At 33.2% G+C, this 26,724-nt stretch overlaps 4 protein-coding genes across 4 annotated transcripts; 1 reads left to right on the forward strand and 3 right to left on the reverse strand.

Annotated features, from left to right (window-relative positions):
- Positions 1 to 5,386: 5,386 nt before the first annotated feature.
- On the reverse strand, positions 5,387 to 12,341 carry LOC144849607 (uncharacterized). Its single transcript, XM_078706572.1, has 11 exons — positions 12,230 to 12,341; positions 11,490 to 11,726; positions 11,001 to 11,173; positions 10,369 to 10,470; positions 9,545 to 9,663; positions 9,055 to 9,231; positions 8,504 to 8,637; positions 8,113 to 8,174; positions 6,670 to 6,973; positions 6,269 to 6,512; positions 5,387 to 6,140 (listed from the first exon to the last, which is right to left on the reverse strand). Exons 2-11 carry the CDS (start codon positions 11,718 to 11,720, stop codon positions 5,701 to 5,703), a joined length of 1,986 nt encoding a protein of 661 aa, XP_078562698.1. The 5' UTR covers positions 11,721 to 11,726; positions 12,230 to 12,341; the 3' UTR covers positions 5,387 to 5,700.
- Positions 12,342 to 12,675: 334 nt separating this feature from the next.
- On the forward strand, positions 12,676 to 14,145 carry LOC144850347 (6-phosphogluconolactonase-like). The gene is made up of 4 exons (XM_078707611.1): positions 12,676 to 13,056; positions 13,276 to 13,488; positions 13,586 to 13,726; positions 13,848 to 14,145. Exons 1-4 carry the CDS (start codon positions 12,796 to 12,798, stop codon positions 13,965 to 13,967), a joined length of 735 nt encoding a protein of 244 aa, XP_078563737.1. The 5' UTR covers positions 12,676 to 12,795; the 3' UTR covers positions 13,968 to 14,145.
- Positions 14,146 to 14,712: 567 nt separating this feature from the next.
- On the reverse strand, positions 14,713 to 23,707 carry LOC144850345 (phosphatidylinositol-3-phosphatase SAC1-like). The gene is made up of 18 exons (XM_078707609.1): positions 23,568 to 23,707; positions 22,940 to 23,037; positions 22,412 to 22,489; positions 21,594 to 21,721; positions 21,113 to 21,262; positions 20,735 to 20,794; positions 20,586 to 20,619; positions 20,137 to 20,324; positions 19,881 to 19,967; positions 19,321 to 19,389; positions 19,144 to 19,223; positions 18,656 to 18,754; positions 18,055 to 18,193; positions 17,517 to 17,583; positions 16,601 to 16,767; positions 16,032 to 16,133; positions 15,596 to 15,656; positions 14,713 to 15,328 (listed from the first exon to the last, which is right to left on the reverse strand). Exons 1-18 carry the CDS (start codon positions 23,591 to 23,593, stop codon positions 15,192 to 15,194), a joined length of 1,770 nt encoding a protein of 589 aa, XP_078563735.1. The 5' UTR covers positions 23,594 to 23,707; the 3' UTR covers positions 14,713 to 15,191.
- A 1,973-nt stretch (positions 23,708 to 25,680) lies between these two features.
- On the reverse strand, positions 25,681 to 26,652 carry LOC144851007 (uncharacterized). Its single transcript, XM_078708531.1, has one exon. The coding sequence runs from the start codon at positions 26,650 to 26,652 to the stop codon at positions 25,765 to 25,767; it is 888 nt and encodes a 295-aa protein (XP_078564657.1). The 3' UTR covers positions 25,681 to 25,764.
- Positions 26,653 to 26,724: the final 72 nt, after the last annotated feature.

A 26,724-nucleotide genomic window follows, 5' to 3' on the forward strand; every position in this document is an offset into this window, starting at 1 on the left:
TTATTATGCTATCGTAACCATTTATGTCAAAAAATAAAAGGGTCGAAAATTGGCCATTTTTTGAAAATTTCCCTGTACTATAGTACAGGGATTTTTTCCAAAAATGGCCAATTTTCGACCTTTTTATTTTTCGATAAAATTGGTTACTATAGCACACTTGACATGCGCAGAACCCATTATTCGACTCTGCGCATGTTTATTATGCTATAGTAACCATTTATGACAAATAATAAAAGGGTCGAAAAATTGTACAGGGAAATTTTCTACAAATGGCCAATTTTCGACCTTTTTATTTTTCGATATAATTGATTACTATAGCATTATTGACATGCGCAGTACATATTATTCGACTCTGCGCATGTTTATTATGATATAGTAACCATTTATGACAAATAATGAAAGGGTCGAAAAATGGCAATTTTTCGAAAATTTCCCTGTACTATTATAATAGTACAGGGATTTTTTCCAAAAATGGCCAATTTTCGACCTTTTTATTTTTCGATAAAACTGGTTACTATAGCACAATTGACATGCGCAGAACCCATTATTCGACTCTGCGCATGTTTATTATGCTATAGTAACCATTTATGACAAAAAATAAAAGGGTCGAAAATTGGCCATTTTTCGAAAATTTCCCTGTACTATAGTACAGGAATTTTTTCCAAAAATGGCCAATTTTCGACCTTTTTATTTTTCGATAAAACTGGTTACTATAGCACAATTGACATGCTCAGAACCCATTATTCGACTCTGCGCATGTTTATTATGCTATAGTAACCATTTATGTCAAAAAATAAAAGGGTCGAAAATTGGCCATTTTTCGAAAATTTCCCTGTACTATAGTACAGGGATTTTTTCTAAAAATGGCCAATTTTCGACCTTTTTATTTTTCGATCAAACTGGTTACTATAGCACAATTGACATGCGCAGAACCCATTATTCGACTCTGCCCATGTTTATTATGCTATGGTAACCATTTATGACAAATAATAAAAGGGTCGAAAAATGGCAATTTTTCGAAAATTTCCTTGTACTATAGTACAGGGATTTTTTCCAAAAATGGCCAATTTTCGACCTTTTTATTTTTCGATAAAACTGGTTACTATAGCACAATTGACATGCGCAGAACCCATTATTCGACTCTGCGCATGTTTATTATGCTATAGTAACCATTTATGACAAAAAATAAAAGGGTCGAAAATTGGCCATTTTTCGAAAATTTCCCTGTACTATAGTACAGGGATTTTTTCCAAATATGGCCAATTTTCGACCTTTTTATTTTTCGATAAAACTGGTTACTATAGCACAATTGACATGCGCAGAACCCATTATTCGACTCTGCGCATGTTGATTATGCTATAGTAACCATTTATGACAAAAAATAAAAGGGTCGAAAAATGGCAATTTTTCGAAAATTTCCCTGTACTATAGTACAGGGATTTTTTCCAAAAATGGCCAATTTTCGACCTTTTTATTTTTCGATAAAACTGGTTACTATAGCACAATTGACATGCGCAGAACCCATTATTCGACTCTGCGCATGTTTATTATGCTATAGTAACCATTTATGTCAAAAAATAAAAGGGTCGAAAATTGGCCATTTTTCGAAAATTTCCCTGTACTATAGTACAGGGATTTTTTCCAACAATGGCCAATTTTCGACCTTTTTATTTTTCGATAAAACTGGTTACTATAGCACAATTGACATGCGCAGAACCCATTATTCGACTCTGCGCATGTTTATTATGCTATAGTAACCATTTATGACAAAAAATAAAAGGGTCGAAAAATGGCAATTTTTCGAAAATTTCCCTGTACTATAGTACAGGGATTTTTTCCAAAAATTGCCAATTTTCGACCTTTTTATTTTTCGATAAAACTGGTTACTATAGCACAATTGACATGCGCAGAACCCATTATTCGACTCTGCGCATGTTTATTATGCTATAGTAACCATTTATGTCAAAAAATAAAAGGGTCGAAAATTGGCCATTTTTCGAAAATTTCCCTGTACTATAGTACAGGGATTTTTTCCAAAAATGGCCAATTTTCGACCTTTTTATTTTTCGATAAAACTGGTTACTATAGCACAATTGACATGCGCAGAACCCATTATTCGACTCTGCGCATGTTTATTATGCTATAGTAACCATTTATGACAAAAAACAAAAGGGTCGAAAAATGGCAATTTTTCGAAAATTTCCCTGTACTATAGTACAGGGATTTTTTCCAACAATGGCCAATTTTCGACCTTTTTATTTTTCGATAAAACTGGTTACTATAGCACAATTGACATGCGCAGAACCCATTATTCGACTCTGCGCATGTTTATTATGCTATAATAACCATTTATGTCAAAAAATAGAAGGGTCGAAAATTGGCCATTTTTCGAAAAAAATCCCTGTACTATAGTACAGGGATTTTTTCCAAAAATGGCCAATTTTCGACCTTTTTATTTTTCGATAAAACTGGTTACTATAGCACAATTGACATGCGCAGAACCCATTATCCGACTCTGCGCATGTTTATTATGCTATAGTAACCATTTATGTCAAAAAATAGAAGGGTCGAAAAATGGCAATTTTTCGACAATTTCCCTGTACTATAGTACAGGGATTTTTTCCAAAAATGACCAATTTTCGACCTTTTTATTTTTCGATAAAACTGGTTACTATAGCACAATTGACATGCGCAGAACCCATTATCCGACTCTGCGCATGCTTATTATGCTATAGTAACCATTTATGTCAAAAAATAGAAGGGTCGAAAAATGGCAATTTTTCGATAATTTCCCTGTACTATAGTACAGGGATTTTTTCCAAATATGGCCAATTTTCGACCTTTTTATTTTTCGATAAAACTGGTTACTATAGCACAATTGACATGCGCAGAACCCATTATTCGACTCTGCGCATGTTTATTATGCTATAGTAACCATTTATGTCAAAAAATAGAAGGGTCGAAAATTGGCCATTTTTCGACCTTTTTATTTTTCGATAAAACTGGTTACTATAGCACAATTGACGTGCGCAGAACCCATTATTCGACTCTGCGCATGTTTATTATGCTATAGTAACCATTTATGACAAAAAATAAAAGGGTCGAAAATTGGCCATTTTTCGAAAATTTCCCTGTACCATAGTACAGGGATTTTTTCCAAAAATTGCCAATTTTCGACCTTTTTATTTTTCGATAAAACTGGTTACTATAGCACAATATACATGCGCAGAACCCATTATCCGACTCTGCGCATGTTTATTATGATATAGTAACCATTTATGACAAAAAATAAAAGGGTCGAAAAATGGCAATTTTTCGAAAATTTCCCTGTACTATAGTACAGGGATTTTTTCCAAAAATGGCCAATTTTCGACCTTTTTATTTTTCGATAAAACTGGTTACTATAGCACAATTGACATGCGCAGAACCCATTATTCGACTCTGCGCATGTTTATTATGCTATAGTAACCATTTATGACAAAAAATAAAAGGGTCGAAAATTGGCCATTTTTCGAAAATTTCCCTATACTATAGTACAGGGATTTTTTCAAAAAATGGCCAATTTTCGACCTTTTTATTTTTCGATAAAACTGGTTACTATAGCACAATTGACATGCGCAGAACCCATTATTCGACTCTGCGCATGTTTATTATGCTATAGTAACCATTTATGACAAAAAATAAAAGGGTCGAAAATTGGCCATTTTTCGAAAATTTCCCTGTACTATAGTACAGGGATTTTATCCAAAAATGGCCAATTTCGACCTTTTTATTTTTCGATAAAACTGGTTACTATAGCACAATTGACATGCGCAGAACCCATTATTCGACTCTGCGCATGTTTATTATGCTATAGTAACCATTTATGACAAAAAATAAAAGGGTCGAAAATTGGCCATTTTTCGAAAATTTCCCTGTACTATAGTAGAGGGATTTATCAAAAAATGGCAAAATTTCGACCTTTTTATTTTTCGATAAAACTGGTTACGATAGCACAATTGACATGCGCAGAACCCATTATTCGACTCTGCGCATGTTTATTATGCTAAAGTAACCATTTATGTCAAAAAATAGAAGGGTCGAAAATTGGCCATTTTTCGAAAATTTCCCTTTACTATTATAGTACAGGGATATTTTCGAAAAATGGCCAATTTTCGACCTTTTTATTTTTCGATAAAACTGGTTACAATAGCACAATTGACATGCGCAGAACCCATTATTCCACTCTGCGCATGTTTATTATGATATAGTAACCATTTATGACAAAAAATAAAAGGGTCGAAAAATGGCCATTTTTCGAAAATTTCCCTGTACTATTAGTAGAGGGATTTATCAAAAAATGGCAAAATTTCGACCTTTTTATTTCTCGATAAAACTGGTTACGATAGCACAATTGACATGCGCAGAACCCTTTATTCGACTCTGCGCATGTTTATTATGATATAGTAACCATTTATGACAAAAAATAAAAGGGTCGAAAAATGGCCATTTTTCGAAAATTTCCCTGTACTATAGTAGAGGGATTTATCAAAAAATGGCAAAATTTCGACCTTTTTATTTCTCGATAAAACTGGTTACGATAGCACAATTGACATGCGCAGAACCCATTATTCGACTCTGCGCATGTTTATTATGCTAAAGTAACCATTTATGTCAAAAAATAGAAGGGTCGAAAATTGGCCATTTTTCGAAAATTTCCCTTTACTATTATAGTACAGGGATATTTTCCAAAAATGGCCAATTTTCGACCTTTTTATTTTTCGATAAAACTGGTTACAATAGCACAATTGACATGCGCAGAACCCATTATTCGACTCTGCGCATGTTTATTATGCTATAGTAACCATTTATGTCAAAAAATAAAAGGGTCGAAAATTGGCCATTTTTCGAAAATTTCCCTGTACATAGTACAGGGATTTTTTCAAATAACCAAATTTCAACCTTTTTATTTTTCGATATAATTGATTACTATAGCATTATTGACATGCGCAGTACATATTATTCGACTCTGCGCATGTTTATTATGATATAGTAACCATTTATGACAAATAATAAAAGGGTCGAAAAATGGCAATTTTTCGATAATTTCCCTTTTTTTTCAAATATGGCCAATTTTCGACCTTTTTATTTTTCGATAAAACTGGTTACTATAGCACACTTAACATGCGCAGAACCCATTATTCAACTCTGCGCATGTTTATTATGCTATAGTAACCATTTATGTCAAAAAATAAAAGGGTCGAAAAATGGCAATTTTTCGAAAAATTTCCCTGCTCATTTTATTAAAAAGTAAAAGGGTAGAAATTTGACCATTTTCAAAAATTTCCCATTTTGACATAACTTCGACTGTATTTTAAACATCAAATAAAACAAGTTCTAGAAATAATATGTAATAATTTAGCTGATATCAGCCTTTCATTGATAAAGTATATATTTGTATCAAAAATATTGGCACTCATTTCATATAATAGTTTAGCACCAAATATATCTATAGCTTAAATTGCACATAAAAAATATATAAAAAGTTTTGTCTGTATTAAAATAATCATATATAAAAAAATAAAGTAGTATTAAAAAGTTGTTTAACATCTTGAGGGTTACGTATCCATCGTTCTGGTACGGTGTCACATGGGTGGCAACCATTCACCGAGAAGTCAAATACAATTATTGCACAATTAGCCTTTTGTCGTTAAGCTTCTGCTAGAAACTAGTATCTCCAAGTCTTGACGACAACGAATGATTTGAGTTGTAATGAGTTGTTCCGGTAAGGCTGCCAAGATCTAAAGCTGGCACTACTGGACGTGATTTAGTCGGTAACTGTCTGTAGTACTTGCTTTGGGTCATTTGACCGTATAAAAATGGATCCACATTGTTCTGATATCCTGGGTTATTATACCCATTATTCCATGAATAGCTAAAGTTTTGTTGGTTTTGCCATACATTTGCATAGCTGGCCGAGTCAAATGAGTTTGCTAGGCCACTCGAGTTCTCCAACGGTATTTCATGCAGGGACTCGGCTGTGTCCGAGTCATAGTCTGCCGCTGGACCTACGGGTGTTATGCTAATGTTGCTGGCATGAAGTGGCCTGGAGATTGTCATTGGAAAATGAGTAGAATGTACAGCAGAATTTTTTCTTGTCACTGGGAAATCAAATATTAATACAAAATATGATGACAGTGCAAAGTTTTAAAAGACAGCACATAGTTAAAAAATATACCATTATGTGAATACTGACAAGTTTTAAATTTAATTTTAGTGATTCCCTTACCTGGTACATGTAATGGTATTTGCCTGTGCATTGCATTTGCTGGAAACCTCTGCACAATATGCTGTTCTAAGTACGTTTCTGGAAGACTTTGGGATAAGCCTACTGGCGAAATATAATGCTGCTCCACTGAAAACTGTGGTTGCGGTGGTAACAACTGAGGTTGCAATGGTAAAAATTGTGCGGATGGATATAAGATATCTGAATCGTTATCTGTCTGCACTCTGTTTTTTGGGGGGAATTTTCTCTGAAATTATTATAATAATAATTGTTACCTTAGTAAAGTAAAATTTGTAATAACATTTTCAGATTGTAAACATAATTTTGTATGAAAAAGAAATATATATTACATAAATGCACTACTGGAAATGTGTAATGTATTAAAAAATGTTTACAGTACTAACCTTTTTTTTCCTGTTGCGTTTAGACATAGATTTGTCACTTGTCACACTACGTTTGCTGTTTGATGTTGCACTGCTCGTTGAGTTGCCATTAGTCACACTATTCTTGTAGTCTGATGTTTCACTGTCAATTAATTTGTCATTTTTGCCATTTGATGTTGCCCTGTTTTTGTCGCTTTGTTTTCTTAGTTTAGTTGCTTCATTATTATTGTTATGTATTATTACTTCACATTTGTTGGGAGGAAGAAGATCAGGATGTTCCATTAAATCATTTTCTGAGTTGTTTTCAAAATTATTTTTTTTATTCCTAAAAAAAAAAAAAAACAAATGTACTGAAAAATAAAATGCCACCAGAACAAGATAGGACACTAGTGTAAGTTTAGCACTAAATTTCACCATTTTTAGGCCCTCAAGCCCTTATTTCAAAATCACTATTATATACACATGCTTGCCAACAAATGTAGAGTGGCGAACACAACTGAGACATGCAACGACAATTAGCGTTTCAGATGATGATTATAAATGTTGCAGTTATTGCCATTATGATTACAATAATTACACAGAAAAAAACAATGAACTACCTATTATAAAGTACAACGAAACATATAGCAAAGTATTTTTGAAGATGATTTCAGATGTTGACAGTAGGTAAACCAAATGAGATTTTGGTACTACAGAATCTAAACAAAAAGAGCAATGTAAGTAACATAACAATGATAAACAAAATCTACTCATGCAAGTACTATAAAGCCAATCAAAATTTGGACGAGGGGTTATGGTTATACCCTATTTCACATCGCCTAGTTAAATGCTAGAGTTTACACACACCGGGGCGCACACCATACAAAATGTCAGTGTTGATGCTCTGGTGTTGATGCTCTGGTGTTGATGCTCTGGTGTTGATGCTCTGGTGTTGACGCTCTGGTGTTGACGCTCTGGTGTTGACGCTCTGGTGTTGACGCTCTGGTGTTGGCGCTCTGGTGTTGACGCTCTGGTGTTGATGCTTTGGTGTTGATGCTCTTGTGTTGATGCTCTGGTGTTGATGTTCTTGTGTTGATGCTCTTGTGTTGACGCTCTTGTGTTGATGCTCTGGTGTGTGTAAACTCCAGAGTTTGTTCGGCACCATGAGAGGGATATTTGATGACAAACTAAATTTCGGTATATAATGAGCTAAAGCCAGAACTGTCCAAACTACGCTGCTTATTTTACCAATATTTGTTTTCTATTCAATTTATTACGTACATGCATGAGTATAACATTAGAAAATGAATTACATATGCAAACAGTTCTTACAAAACTAAACTACAATAGTTCTAGATAGTACAGTATGTGTGAGAAGAATATTATTAAACAAAAATTTGTTTAAATAAAGAACATCAAGATGAGATGATGCATTTAATCCATAGAATTTTTTTGAAATCCTATCACACTAAATCTAATACTCACTTTGATTTCGTTTCCATTTCGAGTTCTTCTTCATCATCATTAACTGGTGAAACTTTATTTTTCTGTAAAACATTAAAATAACATTTTGACAATTATACACCTGATGATTTTTACAGGGAAATAATGTTCTTATCTGAAATGGTCTGTTGGCTCTAGTCAAGTTTGTATCGTTGGTCTATCTTGTAAAGTTAGCCTTAATCAGTGCAGTATCCGCCCAATTGCAAAAGTGTATTTATGTTAACAATGTTAATACTATAAATAAGTATTATTTTGCACATTTTTTTGTACATATTTCTGGTTTTTTTTCTTCTTCTTTTTGTCATTTTATGTATATTTTTCCTCTATAAATTTAGGAATAATTATGAATAAATCTAATTGAATATAACTTTACTTTTTGTTTTTTTTTCTTTGGACTTTCTTCTTCTTCTTGCACTGATTGACCCTGTGACTCTATGTCCATTTGTTTCTTCAACTTAAGCTCACGCTTAAGTATAATGTATTCATAGGTACTTAGCTTTCTGGAAACTAACAAACGATAATAGAAATTATAAATATAAGCCAGTATATAAATATGTAAATATAAAACACAATATTCTATTTAGTAAGGCAGAAGAAGGTCCAGTACAGGACTTACTGTACAATGCATTGAACAAACAATGGGGTTTTTTTTTTAAGGAAAGTGGTAAAAAGTTGTACATTTTTTACCATAGAATATATAAAAGAATATTTTAGGCAATAAACTAATTTTATTAATGAAAATTATAACAATTATGTTCATAAATTGAGTACCTGGTTTGATTTTCATAATTTATAACCAAATCTTAATTTATATTGATGTTGATGCCAATTTAAAAAATGCCAATGAAAAAAAAGAATCTATATCTATAAAAGTATGTATATAGTTTTAAAGTTAATAAATAATAATGTATTTTTTAAACTTACTGAGGTAGATGTGAAAGCCCAACAGATGGCCTAACAGACAAACAGTAAGTAGTAATAATGCAACCATGATGCATATGAGTACAAAAAATGCAGTTCCAGTAACGGAATGTCCAAACATTTCAAACCCATCATGGTAATTAGGAGTAACAGTGGAAGACATTGCGATGCTATCGTCATCTGAAGAAAGTAAAAAATAAAACAAATTGTATTATACTGTACTTCAATTAATTTATATCAATAAATAACAATTAAGGGGGCTATAACTTTGAATATTTAAAAACTTCACTAGTAAATATTAAGTAATTTATTATTTAATGTAAGTGGTTTGCGGTCATGGTAAGGGATCAGAATAATGTGCGAGGCATGGGTTCAATAATGATTATGTTGTAAAGTAAGATGTTTTATTTGACATTGCCTCGTCTTTCGGATAGGAGGCTGTTGGTTCCCTGCACATACAGTGCACCTTTGATGATGAAATTGATTAATTTACCTAGAGCATCTGGGTGAAGTAGTTTTGGATTAACCCAGTATGCCACACCAACGTAGAGGCAGACACATAATACAATGAAACAGGTCACCAAGGCAGATGCCAGACACATGATAAATAGCCTAGAATTTAGAAAGTAAGTAATAAACATTCATTAAACACTAATTAATTTTATACCATTTATCTGCAGTACAGTATGACCAAAGATGCTATGGGTATAGTCAACACCCATGGCACACCATAAAGGGTTTAATGATTGCTCAAATCGATGGAATTAAATCAGAGTTGGTGTAAAAAACAAGATTCATGTTAAAATAAAACAAGGGTAACTTAATAAAGATTAGACACCATGAGATTAAAGAATAATTGGAAGGAACCATTATTAAATACCCACAAACCAACATTGAGTAATGTATATGGAAATTGGAAGGAACCATTATTAAATACCCACAAACCAACATTGAGTAATGTATATGGAAATTGGAAGGAACCATTATTAAATACCCACAAACCAACATTGAGTAATGTATATGGAAACTGGAAGGAACAATTATTAAATACCCACAAACCAACATTGAGTAATGTATATGGAAACTGGAAGGAACAATTATTAAATACCCACAAACCAACACTGAGTAATGTATACAGAAATTGGAAGGAACCATTATTAAATACCCACAAACCAACATTGAGTAATGTATACAGAATTTTGAAGGAACCATTATTAAATACCCACAAACTAACAGTGAGTAATGTATACGGAAACTGGAAGGAACCATTATTAAATACCCACAAACATTCATTACAATCAGGGTCAAACTTCCTACCTGTAGTTTCGTTCACCCACACAGTTGTTGAGCCACTTGCAATGATGATCAAAGTCAGACACACACTTGTTACAAACAGAACAGTGTTTTGATTTAGTACCTCTATAAAAAATGTTACACACAAAAGTCATAAGTTACTTACAGTCAATATTTATAGATTCACTCTACTATGAATATATATATATATATTATAAATATATTGATGAAGGGCTAGTGTTGCCCGAAAGCTCTGCTAACTTTTCTGGTTGTTTACTTTATCGTTTTGATTTAGCTTTTCGCTTTTTTTATTTGTATCTCCATTGAGATCCAGCCACTGATACCTACAGCATTGTCATTTTTTTCAGTAATTTGCCTTTGGATTTATATATTATAAATAATAAACAAAATATTTTTTTGAGGCTAGGACTAAGTGGAGTAGATAGTCATGAGAACTAGGTCAGGATTGAACCAGAGACTTTAGGATTGGAAGTTAAGCAGTGAACATGAAAGCTTAATTTGATGTTCTATCTTTTGCATTACAATTTGCGAAATTTTGGGCCCCCTTTGGATCCGTCCCTGATATGGCCTGAAGAATGAGCAGATGGCCCATACGGTTTTTCTTCCTCCTACGTAAATTGTTAATCTATACTTACACAGGGACTTCGCAGAGATAACAGCGGCAATTCTCAATGACGTGTCTGTGTTCACTCCTGTCAAATGTTTTGACATGTTTCGTTTTCTTTTTACGTACATTTGGATCAGCTGGGTCAAGTACTACACACACGATGTGTATTACTATATGGAAGCTTATGATAACTCCAGGAATCTAATTCAGTCTTAGTCAAGGCAGAATAAATTTACATATATTATAAGTAAAAAAGAAAAGGTTCAGTTACAGCATATTTAAATTATTAAAAATAAAATGAACACCAGAAAATAGTAACAGAAGAACAGCCATACATACACAGTAACATTTAAAAAAATATATTATAAAATAAAAAAAGAACTATAACTTTAAAAAAAATGAATTAAAAATTAATTTAAAACAAATTTGTAAAAAAACCAACATTTATAATATAAAAACTACTGTATTTTATTTGATGGTGTTTCTAGGCCAACAAATAATAATTTTCGAAGGATACAATATGTCCAGCAGGTTGCCAGTGATATGGAAGAACAGGTACAACGATAAAGTGATAAACGACATTGAAAAATATTAGAAAGAACCAGGCAACAAATTGCAGTGGATGCAGAGGCAGACTCAAGCCATTAACTCGTGGCTTTGACCTGTAAGCAGCCTTCTTCTTTGCTGCTGCATCGGTTGCACTACCAGATTCCTTGCTTTCCTCAGTGTTCTTCTTCTTACAATTCATATTTGTCTGAAATAAATCAAAACTATTTATTAATGTGTACAGTATTGGAGGTTGATGACTTAAATAACAAAAGTATGGCCCTACCTAGGGGCCTAGGCCTATGTCTAGACTACACAGACAGTAGAGGAGTAGGCCTGGCCATACATAGCCTACATTACATAGCTAGGCAAAACTAATAATATTAATAATAATAATATTAAAAATCAAAATAATATAGTTATATAATTACAGTATTATGCCTGAAAGTGATCTGAAACGGTTCCTGAACTAGGCCTAGCCAGGCTAGGTAATGGCCCTAAGTATCAGAGCTGCCTACTATGCTCTAGGCCTACCTAGTGTAGGCCTAGCCCTCAAATTTGGGGTACATGCTGCATGCAGTTTGGCTGTGGATGGCAAGTTAGCCCCTCTCCTCTCTGTCCTGACTGTCCTTTTCTTAGTACCGAAAAGAAGTCTAAAATTCAGTAGAAGGAATTCACTTTAAAACAAAAACATCACAGATTTATACTTACATGAGTTGTAAAAACATTATGTTATAAATAGATGAATAATTAAAAGGTATATTGATACTGTATAGAGTTGAATTGTTTGTTTTGATAACATGCACACCCAACAAAAACTATCCTATAAATGATATGTGATGCCCGAGTGGTTTTCTTTTTATTTATTTATGTTTCGCTCCTAGGTGATAAAGATATACGCGCGCGTGTTGAGATTACAAAATAGTTCCTGTGAATTCATATAATTTCCTATTTTAATAATACAAAGTAATAGAATTTATTTGAAGAAACACACCTAATTTATTTGTTTTCAACACGTACACCAAAATTAAAGAGGAATGTTTAACAAATGTTGGTAGTTTTGCGGAGTTATGCGTAGTAAGAAAAGGTGTAATTAGGTTGGTTGTCATAGAATGTCTCCCTCAATGTTACGCGCTAAACATTTATCGTTGGTGGCGTGGTCTGACCAGGAAGCAAAACAATAACAAACCGGTTTTCTCGTATCTTATTTTTTCCCAGATTATTTGTTTTACAGTACTTAATATTTTTGCCGGTAGTATACACTCCAGGTACTAATTATGGCTTCTAGGAAAGTTCACATATTAGAAGATAGTGAAGTACCTTCTGCTGTTTGCAGTTTTATTGCAGAACTTAGTAGAAACGCTGTGCAGGAGAAGGGGAGATTTTGTATTGGAGTGTCAGGGGGTAGTGCTGCAAAAATCTTCTGTAATGGTCTTTCAACTATCGGTGACTTGCAGTGGGACAAATGGCATATATACTTCTGTGACGAACGAGTTGTAGACTTTGACAATGCAGATAGCACATACAAATTCTATAAGGTATTGCGTTAACACATTTTTCAAATAAATTACTTATTTTTATACTAATTTACTTGCACATGTCATTATGTTAATAATTGTTGTTTACATGCAATGCCCAGATCTTAAATGTCCTTACACCTAACATGTAATGCATTCGTGGCCTTCCTCAACTCTCAAAATTTCACTTAAATACAGCTACAATCGGTTAAAATTAGACGTCCTTTTTTTTTTTTTTAGGAAAATCTCCTTGGCAAGGTCAGTTTGCCAGAGTCGCAACTGTATGCAATCGACCCATCTCTACCTTTAGAAGATGTAGCAAAAGATTATGCCAAGAAAATCGATGCTATACAAAAAGGTGAATCCGGACTACCAGTCTTTGATTTGCTTATATTGGGAATGGGACCAGATGGCCACACATGCTCACTGTTCCCAGGTCACAAACTTCTGGATGTAAGTAAAGTTTTTCATCATACGACAGGTTTTCAGTAATACATCAATATATTGTTCAGGAATGAAATGTTATGTAATTTCTATTTCATTTTTTCAGGAAACAAGTTTGACTGTGGCACCAATCAGTGATTCTCCTAAACCACCACCTTGCAGAGTAACTTTAACATTCCCAGTCATTAACGTAGCAAAGAGCGCCCTCTTCATTTCAATGGGTGCCAGCAAAGCGGAGATGTTGGCGGTATGTATTTAATTAAAAATTTGAATTATTATCGCGGGAAACACGAAGCAGTAATTTTACTGTATTAATTATTTCAAACATACTTCTTTAAATAAATTAATCTGTTTTATATTTATTATAGAGAGTATTGGAGGGAAATGAAAGCGAGCCCTTACCAGCGGCCAGGGTACAACTCACAAATGGACTTGTTCATTGGTTTCTAGACAAAGCTGCTGCAACACAGTTAAAGGCAAAATATTAGATACCAAAATAATATAAAAAGCGAACAAAATGGTATTATTTAAAACTCATACAATTTTATATCATAACGATATTAATGGTGGAAAGTTAATATAACTTTGTTTTGAAATAATTTTGAAAAAAAAAAAACACAGAAAAAACTTTATTATTCGTTTTTTAATTTATTTTATTCGCTGATTTTAGTAAATGAAATCTATCAAAGTCTAAATGATTGCAACTGTGCTATGGCTCTATTGAATGTTGTAAAATTATTAAGAATAATATTTAGATAGATAATATTACAACAAGAGTACGTATAATATGAATTATATTTCTAAATTCACAAATGTATGATATAAATTGATATCAAGTTAATTTTTTTACAAATTTACAGGCATATTTCTATTCCTCATAATTGATAAATTACAAAGATTATTGGTACCATAATGCTTCAATAATATAAAGTTTAAACTAAACATTTTTTTATTGCATAAATTTACAATAAGTTTGGTTGATTAAATTGGTTTGGTTTACATTGGTCCTATATCAAGATTATTTTTTAATAATTCATTTTCAAGCAACTAATTTTAAGGCGATATAACCAGGGACTAACTATACATAATAAATGGAAAAGAAGCCATAAAAGATAATTATCATCTATAATAAATCATATTTAATAGTCCCTAAATGAAGCGTTAAAATATCTACTAAGAATAATATATTTTAAAAATATTTTTTTTTATACCGAATTTAGCTACATGATTTATTGCGAATACTGGGGGATTTTTTTTAGCCTAAATCAGCGTTCCACAACCTTTTTTTACCGCGACCCCAATGATCCTATTTTGGGAATTCTCGCAACCCAACATTGCATATTTGAGCTTACAACCCCTATGGTGGGGCCTGTGGCAAAACGAATTGTTAAATGACACCCCTAGATGGCTGGAAATGGTACTCTGGCACGTAAAAATCATGATAAATGGCACCTCTAGTTGGCCGGAAATGACACTAGTTGTAGATTCTACAAAACTGAGAACATTTCACATATAGATTACTGTAGTGTATAATTGATAAAAAGTTTCAGTATCGGAAACAATGACCCAAACATTGGGTCGCGACCCATAGGTTGCGGAACGTCGGCCTAAATGATCACTTGCTTGATTATGTTATTAATATTATGCCTGTCTGATACTACTAAATACCCCCTACCATTAATAATTAACGTAATAATGATGTTTTTTTTTTCTTAGTCAACCTTTATCTTGCTCTGACACAGTCGAGGTGCGTCTACATACTCAAGTCCAAATATGTAGATGAGGCCAAAGGTCAAAGTAGTAGCTATCAACCAGAAGAGAAAGTATGAGATTGCCAAAAAGGTCTCAGCTACAAAAAAAATAAATTAGTACATTACAATATCACATTTCGTAACGATACACCCTGATAACAGAGCTATTTAAAGCTGTCTTGCGGTCTAGACCGGTTTGCGATGATGTTATGTTAATTTATACGTGCATGTGTTATGAGTTTGGTAATTTTTGTTAGATTGGCGCTAATTGTCAGATAAAATTTCATCGATTCCATATTAAATATTACGTATATTCAAAAATCATGTTTAGCAGAATGTCTGCAATAAGACAGAATCAAACATACCTGGAGGCATAAGAACACTTATCAGCGTCATACTGAATGCAATGACACATATAAGGGGTAGCTACAAAAAAAAAACCATATCATTACTCTAGCAAGATAATACATTACAATTTATATTTTTACTGTGTATAAAATACAAGTAAGTATTTTCCTCAAAACCAATTATATATAAAATACATATAAATCACAAAAGTGATAAAACTATTTCTGCCTGTTTTAATGGCAGATTTAAAACCTTGACATTAAATACATACACAGTCAACTCTCCTAATACCCTCTGAAAACAGGAAACTCTCCCAAAAGCAGACTTTTTTTGTTCACTTTTACAATTAAAAACACATTCTGAATACCAGACTTTCCAGAAAACCAGAGATATATTAGGCCAGCCCAATAGTGTCCGGTAATAGAATAAATATACAATTTTAGCAGCACTTACCAGAAGATACTTGACATCCCTCTGTTGTTCTAAGGGTGATGGAAATGTGATTCCCTCATTATCTTCTACAATATAGTTACCAAGAAACAGATCTATTGCATCCTATAATAAACAACAACGATGAAAACACTCAGAAACTGAGTGAAGTACTTGGCAAAATATATCAGGGAAAACTATATTATGAGAGAGAGGGCTCACTAATTGATATTTCAGTCCATGTTAAGAGAATACAGAGGGCGTGCTATATAATATCTTATATGGAAAATGCATGCAAGTTATATTTTAATATAATAACCTTTCGTGACATAACCAATTTTTCTGAAAATCTGTAAGTATATATCTATTAACACTCAAACATTCAGGACGATAACTCAAAAATTGTGGACGCTATTGTGCTAAAAAAACAAAGCAAGTACTATACTTAGCAAAATCCTATTTTTCCAAGTAATAAGTGAATTAGTTTAAAAATTAAACATTATACAATTTTAAAGTGCTACAGTGTGTGTGTAACACACAGTAATAGTATGTATCAAGTAATTAAGCTTTATTAGAATGTTGAATATACAAACCTGCCTAGTTCCGTCGGAGAAGTTATTTTTATAATACCGAATAGCAGAGTTGAAACCATCTTTGAGGAGGCCAAACTTTGTCCTTTTACCAGTACGTGTGAAGTCTGTCTTAAGGGCACCAGTACCTGCATACTGTTTGGAGCATTCATCCGCATTGTCAGCCCAAACTATTAATAAAAAAGAACACTATTTGTTATTCTTGCAACCAACCAACAGAGCAATGTACAAATTACGGGTTGATAATAAAATATACATTAAAAAACACAAAGATAAAATTTATATAATAATATCATTCAAAATACATGTAAGTTGCGAAAGGCTACAGTTATTATAATAGTTAACATATAATTAAGTAGAATACCCAGCTTGCTTTTTCATACTTGACCACATTTAATAATTAGACAACCAAATACAGTAGAACATGCTATCTAGGGGACACCTTTAGGACCCAACAAAGTATTCCCTTAGATGAGGCCAAAGGTCAAAGTAGTAGCTATCAACCAGAAGAGAAAGTATGAGGTTATATCTATACAATACAACAAAGTATTCCCTTAATAGGGGTGAGCCGTAGTGGTAAAACATATATTGCCCTTTATTTGATTCCCTGGAAAGTTTCTCCAATAAAGGTTTTCCTTTGAATGTTTTAATTTTTATTGTATAGCTAATATTCAAATACAGTATACCTTAGTTTTACGTACTCTGATCTTACGTTTCCTAGATTTTATGTACGTATAAAATGCCCGATGAAGTTTTTAGTAATGTAATACATCGCACAACCTGCATACTTTCTAGTAGGCTAGGCCTAGCTAGATATGAGGCCTAGCTTAGTTAGTTAGTGACTGCTGCATGCTTTAAGTAAGTTTATTATACGTATAAACATATACATATTTCAAGCTAAAGAAACATGTTTACTTACCATTATTAAATGTACTATCAAACTGATGTTCTTCTATTCTCTCACCCGGTTTCAATATTCCAAAAAACTAAACAGAATTCATTAAATAGCAGTTATTTTCAAAACCAGACAAGAGTGTGTTCACATGCACTACATTACTCACATCCGAGTTAAAACTGATGCAAGTGCTCTGTACACATGTGTGTCGCAGTGGAACCGTAATATGTAGCTATAATATCAGCAAGGGTTCGAGTTCACTTGCTCCTAGTTCTGGTGGTAGAACAGGTCTTCTCAGATAAGGACTATAAACCGTAATTCCAGTGTATGCAAAATGCTGGTGTGAAGAATCCAGTACATCTTACATCAAGACTAGTAGGGGGTACTCCAGTGTACTAGTTCACACAGCCAGTCACACACAGCCACTACTTAAAGTAGGCCTTCTAATAGGCCTCCTAGTTCATTAATAATCAATATGTTGATTGGGGAGCTTACAACGACGAAGACAAACAATTAGCTCAACATTGTTATGTATTGTGTGTATATAACAATATTGACAAACCTGCATCTGTTCATATAGAGAGCGCCTAGCTAGCAGACTCTGTACCACGTTAGTCCTGTCCAGACAGTCAATACAATTGGTCCTAAATACACCAATTTGATGTTTTAACAATTCATTGCTTGATGACACCATGAAATAACTATAATAAAAACCAAATTTGAAATTAAATTACAAACATAAAATAATCTTGTAAACAAGCTTTTACTCTCACAGATTTTATGCTTTAATTAATTTCTAGTATTCTAATGGTTTAGAATTTCTTCTATGTCTGTTTTATAAAATAATACTATGCATTAGAAGATGGACTACATAAATTCAGTGGTGACCAATTGGTCTTCAAAAGGCACAAAATTTAACATTGCATTTATTATTCATATTTTATATCAATTCAATTTTATTTCCACAATACACAATAACATACAGGATAATAAATACAATGAAGTAATCATGTAGGGGGAGGGTCATATAAGTCAGAAAGACTTTAAGTTTGACCCACCCCAAGATATAACATTAAATACGAATAGTATTGTATAGTATATGAAATTATTGAAAATAAAGTGTTTGTTTATTAAATTTTGTAATTCTTTTTTATAAAACTTGCCCAAACTGTTCTTGTTCTTTCGCCAGCTTTTCAGTCAAGATGGACAGACGGTGCCACTGCATCTTACGACATTCATGATGGAAATCAAATGACTCATACCTGTCAATCACATTAAACCCTTCATTAGCATAATACACATTTGATATATAATAATGATTATAATATTCTGGATTTATATAGCGCCTAATGTTGTGAAATCTCTAAGCGCTGAACATTATTACCGTAGTAATTTTTTGGATCAAACACGTATGGAAACATACTTCCATAATGCAGCTAGTAATCAGCGCAAAGTTGTGTCTGGGTGGAGAGAGGCAAATGTAAGTAAAGTATCTTGCCTAAGGATACAAGCAAAGCAGCAAGAGTTGGGTTCGAACCTCGATCTCAGGATCAGTAGTCGAACGTCTAACACACTGTGCCACACAACCTTATATGCCCTTGTTAGCAAACGTAAGAAAAAGCCTTTAGTGCTTTTATGTAAGTGTAATTACCTAATCTGCTCATTTTTAGAATCATACACGGTCTTTGCAAATCTGTCCTCCAGTAATTTCTCAGCACCTTTATGGTCAATCTGTAAAAATGTTTTAAACACTTAAATAAATTTCTTTTGGCAAGGTATAGTATTTATCATAACATACGCCAGAGGCATATTATTTTTTTTTACTTACCAAATTAATAAGCACATGCATACCGTAGCTGACAACCAAGCTGTCAATATGACGATGAAACGCATCCAGCTGCAATGTTAAAGTTCAAATAAGTATTACATTTTTTGCTTTTTTCTATCTTTCAACTTACTCCCAATACTGTATAAGACACCACTTGAATGATTCACAGGTCCCAACTTGGAAAAATTAACAATCAGGTAACTTTATAAAAACATGGCCACCCCATAGAGGGTGCTATAATTTGCCCAATACATCCAAACATAAAGGGAACTATTTATAAACATGTTTGGCTTCAACATCTATAGTAAACAATGGGTATGCAAGGCACTTTTCAATATATGCAGTTTTGTATTTTTCTTAATTTAACCATTTATTTTGTCATTTTAAAAGTGGAAACTTTTTTTTATTTTTCTACGGAAGTGTTTAACTTTTTTATAATTAATCTTAATTTTTCATGTTTTTGGGGGACAATACATCTTTAATGGTGGAAAATATGTCAGTGAAAACATACAAACATATGGTTTATATTATTGTGTGATTTTTTATACAGTAACACTTACATGGTTTTGGCTTTTGCTGATTTGTGGCGTCGGCTTGTATTTGATGTTTGGACGTTGAGTCCAGAAAAGTGGGATTGAACCACGTGTCTATGGGTAAACAAAACGTTTACATTTAAAAGATTAAATCTTTACTTACTAAATTTTAACAATGTAGATCTCTCCAGTATTTCTCCTGAACTACTTAGCATATATAGCATAAGAAATAAAACAAATTTAACCTAATGTAAAATTATATAAATAGTCTTCACAAACTTACCTGAACAAATGAGGCCAGGTTACCACTATGCTGTATTATTTGCTCCGTCTCAACAAAATTCGCTGCATGGCCTTGGTCATCCAGACCACGCATGTAAAATCGTGTTCCAGCTCGAAAACAACTTCTGCGTGACACCAATATATGCTCAAAGCGTTTGCTGTTGATCAGACCAACTTTTACACTTACAACTGAAGGTTTTGTCAAGTATCAACAATTTTTAAAAATAAAACTGCAATTCAAAATTTTAATTTGAGTGCTCATTTAAAAAATTATGTTGTTATTATTATATGTGTGTGTTGCGAATCGCACTACACCTCAAGGGTATTTTATGAGTGTGTTAGATGAGTGATCGTGCTCCAACACCTCAAAATACAAGGCCTGTAATGGATTTAAAACATTTAATATAAATACAAATTTAAAAATGTTATATTAAAATCAATAAAGGATACAGCCACACATCACTGGCAGGATAAATCGTGAAACCTGAAAAATAAAAAATAATAATTTTACATAATTAATTATTATGTAATCACTAAAATTGTCACATCTATTCTACACACTTGATTTCATCATTGAATGAGTCAAATCGTCCACTTACCTCAGGTTGTGCACTCAACTCACGAAGTAGATGACAGTTCCAAACAAATCTCTGATCAGCCTAGATGACAATAGTAAAATAAAACTAAATCAATATTCTAGGAGCTTGTTCTGCCTTAATCATTTTTGACAATTCATTTTCTTTGTTTTATTTGTTCACGTTTCCACACAATATGAAACTATGGTTTAAGATGTAAATAATCTAATAGTCAACTCTCCCATTACTCTGAAAACCAGAAACTCTCCCAAAACCAGACTTTTCTTGAGGTCCAAAAGACCCCAAATTTCTTTTTACTATTATAAACACATTCTGAATACCTGACTTTCGGGAAAATCAGACAGGCATGCGGTATTAGTTGACTATAGTAATAGAACTTACTCGTTCGTGGAGAGCCATTTGTGAGAATTCTGGACTAGTGTTGTACAGCCTTTGCAGTGTATGGGTCAGGTCATAGGTCGTCGAGAAGTAGTAACAATTCATATCTAACACTTGCTGGATCATGCCCTCATACACTCTATTGTGTCGTTGCTATGATTAGAAAAAGATGATTATGAATTAACTTTAAAAAATCCACTTTATTACCAATAAAAAAAATTCAGGGGACAACCATATTAAGGGACAAAGGGATGTACAGTATATGTTTTAAACTATTCATGGGAATATATGGAGACAATTGTTGGGCCCTGCAGGTGTCCCCCTCTTAAAGGGTCTTTCACACCTGTTCCGACGTCGACAAATCGAACGCCAATGTTTCATTTTCATGATGCTCCACGCAGCTATGCGCATATCGGACCAGAACTGTGCCGGAACGGGTGTGAAAGATACTTTTGTGGTATTGAATTAATTGTTAATTAATTACCTGAATTTCTGATAAATGTAGAAGCGTCTTTCTATATGGAATTATCTCAGTACTAGTAATCTTCCAAATAGTTTCTCCTTTAATCTCTCCAACTTTTCTTTTCTTTGTTATAATTACAAGATAATGACCTAAATATCAATGATATAAAATTAACAGGAATTATGGTAATAATAATATAATAACTAATATAATAGATAGAACAAATAACAGAAAAACTTTCCAGTGTGAAAGAGGCTTAAGTCAAGACATTCAAAACATATTTTATGGATCATCACATCATACTGTACAATAGAATCCCTAATTAAGGGGACATTTTCGGAATCCAAGAGGAATGTACCCTGAATAATTATATGGATTCTTGTAGTGATAATATTGCCTCCTTTTTGTTTCATGTGAAAGTGTCCCTTTATTATAGGAGTGCCTCCTGAATATAGGGATTCTTGTAGTGTTAATAACATAATATTGCCTCCTTTTTGTTTCATGTGAAAGTGTCCCTTTAATATAGGAGTGCCTCCTGAATATAGGGATTCTTGTAGTGTTAATAACAAAATATTGCCTCCATTTTGTTTCATGTGAAAGTGTCCCTTTAATATAGGAGTGCCTCCTGAATATAGGGATTCTTGTAGTGTTAATAACATAATATTGCCTCCATTTTGTTTCATGTGAAAGTGTCCCTTTAATATAGGAGTGCCTCCTGAATATAGGGATTCTTGTAGTGTTAATAACATAATATTGCCTCCATTTTGTTTCATGGAATAGTGTCTCTTTAATATAGGAGTCAGTGTCTACGATAGCTCATTTAATTGATAAAGATTTACCGGCAAGCAGATTGATTGTGCCTATTACACCACATATTGGCTGAACTGCAGTTACTGTTGGTATTTGAATTCCACTGGCTACAAAACAAAGTTATTTTCAATATTTAAATGCAAATAAGGCAGATAAACATACATAATCAGGGAATAGTCAAGATGGGTTTCATGACAAAATAAAGAAAAATCTTTAAATAAATAAATAATTCATCATTATAACATAAAGAAATAAATTATTGTAAATAAAATATATATGACTAAATTAATTTAATTTAGGCAAATTGCCAAGGATTCACTATCCTTCTTAAAGGTGGTATAACATACACAAGATGCTCTACATAAACAAAGTCTTATTACAAGTCTTTGGGAGTGGAGTTGTAAATTGTCATCGTCATTGGTAGCCAAGCATCATAACCACCAACTCCACTCCTGTAACTTAATGAAAATCTTCTTTTCTGAAATATATTAAAGAATAGTCGGTACTTTTGACAAATTATCTGGCAACTATGTCGCTAGAATTGAGAAGATACTTACATTCTAGAACAATTTCTTGACTTAGTCGGTCAATAACCAACACTTCTTTTGTTCCTTGGTCTCTGGCCTCAATGTAAAACTTGTCTTCACCAATATGTCTGAAAAGTTAAAAAATACAAGACTGACACAAATCATCGTTAATAATTTGTTGACGTGGGATCAGCTGACCAATTGTTCTTCGGTCAAGTAAATGAATTATAGTAGGCCTATGTACTAACTAGGCCTACTTACTTTAGTACTACTAGGCCTAGACCTCTACTTATTCTAAATGTTTATATATATTTTTAAAAATCAAATATTAGGGGCCTATATAAAATTATATTATCTTATTATTTTTTTTGTGTATATGTTCTTACTCTTGACAAAGTTTAGGGAAGTATAAATGCATCTAATAATTATAATTAGCCTGAATAAAAAGCCTAGCCTAGGCCTATATCATAATTTTGTTTTGTATCATACAATTATAAAGTACGAGTTGACCAGCAGAGACCTCGATATACTGCCAGTCGGGCTATAATAAATGCCTGGTTGGACTGGTACTGGGGCCTAGCTAGGATGTTATGTTAGTTAGTGTAGAACAAGGTCCGATAGACCTAGCATTTGTTTGCATACAGAAGTACTGACTTACAGAACTAAATTCTCGTGGACAGCCATGTCCAGATATATCAGCTGGTGACCGAATGTTTATACTTCTTTCTTATAATCACTTCAAAATAAAAAGTAAACTTTGGTATCATCCGAACCACACCGATAATCGATCATTTTTCTTCCACAGTACACACACACACACATCATTCGATTCGATCTCATGTCATGCACCAACGACGATGATGGCGCTGCAGTGGTTTGTATTTATGTTTTGCATATTCAGCCAGTTCGTAGTAGAATGTATCTTCTGTACTATTTGTAGAAAAAAACAATTGATCTGCTCTCTCTATTTCATACAGCAGAAATCATGGACATTCTGACTGGAGGTTGATAGTTGTAATTAAGCGCTATTGTTTTTTTCCGGTCAATCGTTTCCATGAAACGTGCGAAACACATGATATCCTCACACAGCAACAAATAGACCTCTATTCACCAAGGTATTTACAAGAAAATAAGCAAAATTTCTATACCGAGGCAATGACTATTCCCCGTAGTAACATACTCTTTATCGAGAACCTCCCGATAAAAAAATATTCGATCTGTTCTAGAGATTTCATATAACAGAAATCATGGTCTTTTTGACCAGTCATACAAGCCGCTTTACTTACTACTTAGTGACCAACTTTTTTTTTAGAAACAGTTAGTTTAGTGCTAAACCCCTCAAACAAAGAATGACCTTTACTAATTATTATAACAATAACAGGAAATTAAACAATAGGAATTATGAAATATACCCTGGGGATATGACATTCCTTTCGGGTCTGGAGTACTCCGGGCCTGTGTATGACACTCGCTCTGCTCTGAAGAAGTGCTAACCCTTACTCACTCGCTGACCAAACTTTTTTTTAAAACAACCATTGATATATAAACGTATAGTATAAGTGGTTTTTTTTTCTTGTTTTTATTGTAACACATTCAAATAACAATGAGATACTGTACTTATAATGTTACATTGTGAGCTATATAATAATTAATATAGAGTATCATCCGTGCTCGCCGACAAGATTTTTGTAATTTTTTACTATGATTAATTAATTTCTTAGCTATTATTACAGTATAAACATCAACACCTGAATAAATTCTTGACAATATAAAAATGCATTATATTATAACAAATTAAGATAAAATATGTTTTTTAAACTTAAATTTAAAAAGGAATTAATATTGGAATGTTTGGAATCTCGATTTCATCAATAATAATCCACAAAAAAAATTCGGAAAACAGTGTGTTTACTTTATTTAATATAAACGTCATCATAGTTTAGTATAAAAAAGGTTGTCATATCTACTGTACTTTAAGACAATTTGGTAATAAATTACTTATAAATAAAATGTACTATGTTACAACACAATTGGTGTTCAATTCAATGTTGTACGGTACTCAGTCCAATCTTTTTTATATTATTTCTCTTGTTTTGGTTCTATCTGCTAATTCATGTTGTTCCAAAGTTTTTATTCGGATACATTGAACAACTTTCCTTAATTCCAAGCATGTTGGCAATGTGATAACTTATGATACAATAAGCTATTTTTTTGTATAAAAACTTAAAGTACATGCTTAGCCAGTTCTGGTATCTCCTGCTGTACACATCCTCCAGCCGTTGGAAGGAATGGCCACTGACGAGAAAAGGGAAATAACAATGACTTTCCAGTCTTACAGCAATCGGAGCATGCAAGAAGAACAGTTAATAGAGAGAGAATCGCATCTCGTACAGATTTTCTGAATCAGTCAAAGAAACAAACAAAAGGCGAGGCAATAAACAATCCCTGTGCATATTCAGTTCGTAGTAGAATGTATCTTCTGTACTCTTTGTCAAGAATAGAGAAAAACAATTTATCTGCTCTCAGGCTATTTCATACAGCAGAAATCATGGACATTCTGACTGGAGGTTGATAGTTGTAATTAAAGCGCTATTAATTGTTTTTTTCCGGTCAATCGTTTCCGTGACACGTGCGAAACACATTTTAGATATCCTCACACAGCAACAAATAGACTCTTAATTAACCAAGGTATTTACAAGAAAATAAGCAAACTGTCTATACCGAGGCAATGAATATTCCCCGTTCATGTAGTAACATACTCTTTATCGATAAGCTCCCAATACAAAATATTCAATTTGTTCTTCTAGAGATTTCATACAACAGAAATCATGGTATTTTTGACTGTCACACCTAAGTTATTTTTTGTATAAAAACTTAAAATGCATGCCTAGCCAGTTCTGGTATCTCCTGTCGTACAGTTCCTCCAGCTGATGAAGGAGGACATACTCGTCACCTGCAGGAATACCGAAACGTTCTTCTTCGTAGTCGTTAATTAATTCAAATCCGGCTTCTTTGGCAACTTGGTAAAATATCTCCGTACTACCTCCTCTTATGTTGTCTCCGAAAATCAAGTAAGCGTGTCGAGGTGCATTACGCAGTATATTTGACAGCTTTTCCTGCATATTTGGCACTCCCGTAACAGCGCTTATAAACTTAAACATCAGTATAACATTCGCTTCAGCAACACATGATTCGACCTCTTCGGTTGCAGGTTCGTTTAAGTCTTGTCGAATGTAATCGAGATGGATCCGATCTTTAGGTTCCAGTTGCATTTTAATGGCATCCCAGGCTTGTCGCCATCCATCAAATCTATCAATCACTTTAGCGTTGATAATCAATTTTCGGTCTATGTTCCGGTTTTGTAGGATCCGTTGCAAGTACATATAAAACCCAAGTACATCTGTTCCCGGACCTCCTCCGATGGAGCAAACATTTAATTTTAAATCTCCTTCTTCGCCATCGCTATGCCAAAATAAAGGTTCTGACAGTCTATCAAGTCCATATCCAACAGAATGACACAGTGCTGAGAAGTATTGGAACATATATGCCGCTTGGTATCTGATATCGTTAAAATCAACTGACCGGCTCGTTGCCAAAGCATAGGAATCGGTGTAAGATTCAGACAAGGCTACTATTCTACGAATGATTTCGTATTTGCTTAATTCACGCTTATTTTGATTTTCAAACTTTCTGATCAAAAATAAATGAGCTTCACCAGCAATTTGTAACACTGACTTCTCCATCTTGTACTACAGTATTGTTCAATAATAAAAAAATTGAATTACGCGCTGTGTTATATAGGGCGTGAAACGACG

Source organism: Antedon bifida, chromosome 8, assembly GCF_963402885.1.
Source record: "Antedon bifida chromosome 8, ecAntBifi1.1, whole genome shotgun sequence".
Classification (NCBI taxonomy): Eukaryota; Metazoa; Echinodermata; class Crinoidea; order Comatulida; family Antedonidae; genus Antedon; species Antedon bifida.